Source organism: Glandiceps talaboti, chromosome 2 (genome assembly GCF_964340395.1).
Source record: "Glandiceps talaboti chromosome 2, keGlaTala1.1, whole genome shotgun sequence".
Taxonomy (NCBI): Eukaryota; Metazoa; Hemichordata; class Enteropneusta; family Spengelidae; genus Glandiceps; species Glandiceps talaboti.
Window position 1 is genome coordinate 23,922,942 of NC_135550.1, and position 3,629 is coordinate 23,926,570.

A 3,629-nucleotide genomic window follows, 5' to 3' on the forward strand; every position below is an offset into this window, starting at 1 on the left:
AGCTGTATAAATAAAACACTGGGTGGCTTCATGGTGCTTTTGTTTGTATTTGAAATACATTTATATAATTCTAATGCTAGCACACATAAAAGGAATAAGCTTACACATCAAGATTTCAAAATGATACAAGTACAGATGATGGTTATGTAAACTGGTATACCAGAAATACAATATTGTTTTTTTTACATACAGATTATTACCTGATACAAAATTACAATACAAGCTTTCACTGTCGGCTACTTTAGAACGGTGCGTCAGGGATCGACAATGAACACTATTTAATGTGCAGGTGTCAATATTATAGATAAAGAAAAGAAATCTGCTTTAACTACAAAGTAGAAGTTGTCACATTGACTACTGACGTCAAGGAAACATCTGGAGTTTCATAAACTACTTATCGCTATCAGTTTCCTTTTTTAGATTTATTTTTTGTCAAACAAACAATGTTTTCATAGTAATGATTTCGTCTACTTTGTGTTATCGAATTACATGCGTAGTGTTTATTATTACTAGTTAATAACAACACCTCATGTGGTGAAATATCATCTAAGTAAGGAATATCTATATTTGATTACTATCTGCATAAGTGCTAGATGGATAATGTGCACACACTTTAAATAAATACTTGAAATTCTCTTGAACAAAAGTCGAAGAAAGATAAAAGACAAGAAAATTGTATTGCCTGCTGTGCCAGTGATGAGTTTACGATCATGTCAGTCTCGCTAGGTCAGATGATAACTAGTAGTCATGTACTTCCAATATACTTGTTCGATGACAGATTGAAGTTGGCCATGTTGATCGACTCAATGTTTGTTCTTTAAGTTCTAGTCGACATGGTAAATCTATTTATCTGAGGTAATAGTTCTGAATGTCTATTTTTTATTCAGATAACGCTATTTATAGCGAATGCTCTTTCTAGTTAGTTGAGTTGTATTAGCTTCGCTGATTCGATCACTGGCGAGAGTGGAACTCCCTCGCATACGTAATTTACGACGGACATTATGGGACAGGAGAGTGTAAAGGAGGGGATTGGCACAGCTATTGCTGTATGATAGACACACAAACGCAAAATTTAGAAAAACGATTTCTTGGGTTAAGGGTAAGAGGCCATAAACGTTCAACATTATCAAAAGCCAGAATGGTAACCAACAGATGAAGAAAACGACGACGATTACCAACACCATTCTGGCCACACGTTTTTTGGTTTGACGTGACTTGGATGTTTCGGCCATGGCTGTCGATCCGTTTTTACTGAGTAGTGTACACACGATGGTTACATAACATACTGTTATGATTAAAAATGGGATAGGAAAGGCAAAGACAAACACAATGGTCTTGTAGATTTTATCAAACTGCTCATCCATCAGAGTTTGACATGAACGAATTGTTGTACCATTCGGTTCCTCCACTTTTACCTCCTTGACCTTGACCATGATCATCATTGGCAACGAAAAGAGAAGGCTGGTGACCCAAACAGCAATGTTTACATACGATGCTATTGCTCTTAGTCTATATGCCATGGCTTTGAGTGGAAACACCACCGCGAAGAATCGATCAGCGCTCATAACAGTCAGAGTAAACACACCCGTTAACATCGTCATTATGTCTATACCAAAGATCAAACGGCAACCAATCTCGCCAAACTTATAGTCTGTTATAAGATAGTCAACAGCCACCATTGGGCACGCCAGAACGAATATCAAATCAGCGCATGCTAGACTCAAAATGTAGACACTGGTAGTACTCTTTAGTTTGATTCGTCGTGTAACAACATATATAGTGAAGGTATTACCTATCACGCCGATCACAAATATCATGGAAAACACAGGTGGTACAATGACATTCAAAAGAGACGGTGTTGAGGTGGTGTTATCAGACGATTGAAAGGAATCATCAGGCTCTTCCGACGACGCCTCGTAATCATATGTTAGAAGTCTTCTCGACATAAACAAAAGGTCCACGGTACTCCCAGCTTTGTAAACCATTTCTTGCAACATACTTTTAGAATGGTGTGACTGAGAAGAGTTGCTGTCAATGTAATAAGCAGTATCCTACATATGGAGGCTCATCGTACAATACGGCTTCTACAAAGAAGAACAGGAAAATACTCGGTTAGATCTCGTTTTAGAATGTTAATGATATGATACATGGGTGGAGCTACGATGGTTTCATCGACAAGTAGGACTGCTTACCGTCATTGCAGTGACTTATTACTCTTCACAACATTTCGTTCAATTAATAGTAACGAAAGGTGAGCTGAACCCAATCTATGAGTTTACAAAAACCTGGACATCTCTTACCCTGACACTGTATGTTTAGAGAGAATATACGTGATACTATTTTTCATTAGATTTCAAGGCGTCATCTTCACTTAAAAATAGAAAATAAATCAACCCTGCAAGGCTCTCACGAATTTAAGAGTACTTTTAATAATCAACACAGAGACATAATTTAACAGACAGACAGACAGACAGACAGACAAACAGACGTGAACATATGCCATACCCAATATATATATATATATACACATTATATATATGTATATATATATATATATATATATATATATATATATATATATATATATATATATATATATATATATACACACACACACACACACACACACACACACACACACACATACACATATATATATAAGCAAATGATAACTGGCTAGACTCAACAGAACTCAACTCAAAGGGTGTCCAAAATATCTGACTAGCTTTCGCCCTGTTAACAGAACATCATTCTAATTTCTATCCATTAATAGAGTACCGTCACACACACACACACACACACACACACACACACACACATATATATATATATATATATATATATATATATATATATATATATATATATATACATATATATATATGTATATAATATATATATATATATATTGCCAAAGCTAAAATATATATATATATATATATATATATATATATATATATATATATATATATATATATATATATATATATATATATATATATATATATTAATTATGTATCAATGCAAAACGAAAAACACAGGGAGCACATGTATACATATACATGTTTGCACGACTCCTCAAACTTCGAGGACAGATTCTACTACTTTGTGAAATTACTTACATCTTAGGATGTTAACAACACCATATTTGCAGCAGCATGCCATACAATTAGCAATAGCTTAGGGTGGCACTTACTTAACTGTCAAACTGTTCGACGTAACGAGGAACTCGATTGACTCTTGTTAATGCTACGTAGGCGATATCTCGTCAACATCAGGACAAGAGTATAACTAAGGAATCAAGACTATGCACATGGAAATTCGATATTATAGAGTCTAATAGCAAAATAGAACAAATATTCTACAAGCCTTTTTAATAGCAGTGCCTTCTTTCTTTTGTGTATGACCCGAATATGGATGTTTACACATGTAGCGTTTGTGATGAAAATATGTATTTGTGTATGTATTCACCGTAATCGATTTGTTTTGACAAAGCTAAAAGATTTAAAAAGCAATTTTCTCGCCCCAAGCCAATCGTCTGTAAGAGCTGAAACGGTAAAATGTAGACATTACTCATAATCAATGTCCGTATTTCAGTGCACACCTTATTGTGAATAGAAAGTATGCCT

The 3,629-nt window shown here is 34.6% G+C and overlaps 1 protein-coding gene across 1 annotated transcript; it reads right to left on the bottom strand.

The window, feature by feature from the left end:
- Positions 1 to 893: 893 nt before the first annotated feature.
- On the bottom strand, positions 894 to 1,985 carry LOC144445816 (somatostatin receptor type 4-like). The gene has a single exon (XM_078135459.1). It carries the CDS (start codon positions 1,983 to 1,985, stop codon positions 894 to 896), a length of 1,092 nt encoding a protein of 363 aa, XP_077991585.1.
- Positions 1,986 to 3,629: the final 1,644 nt, after the last annotated feature.

Bases quoted from the DNA above. Each gene is read 5' to 3' on its own strand.
- LOC144445816 (XM_078135459.1), bottom strand. From the start codon at position 1,985: ATGGTTTACAAAGCTGGGAGTACCGTGGACCTTTTGTTTATGTCGAGA.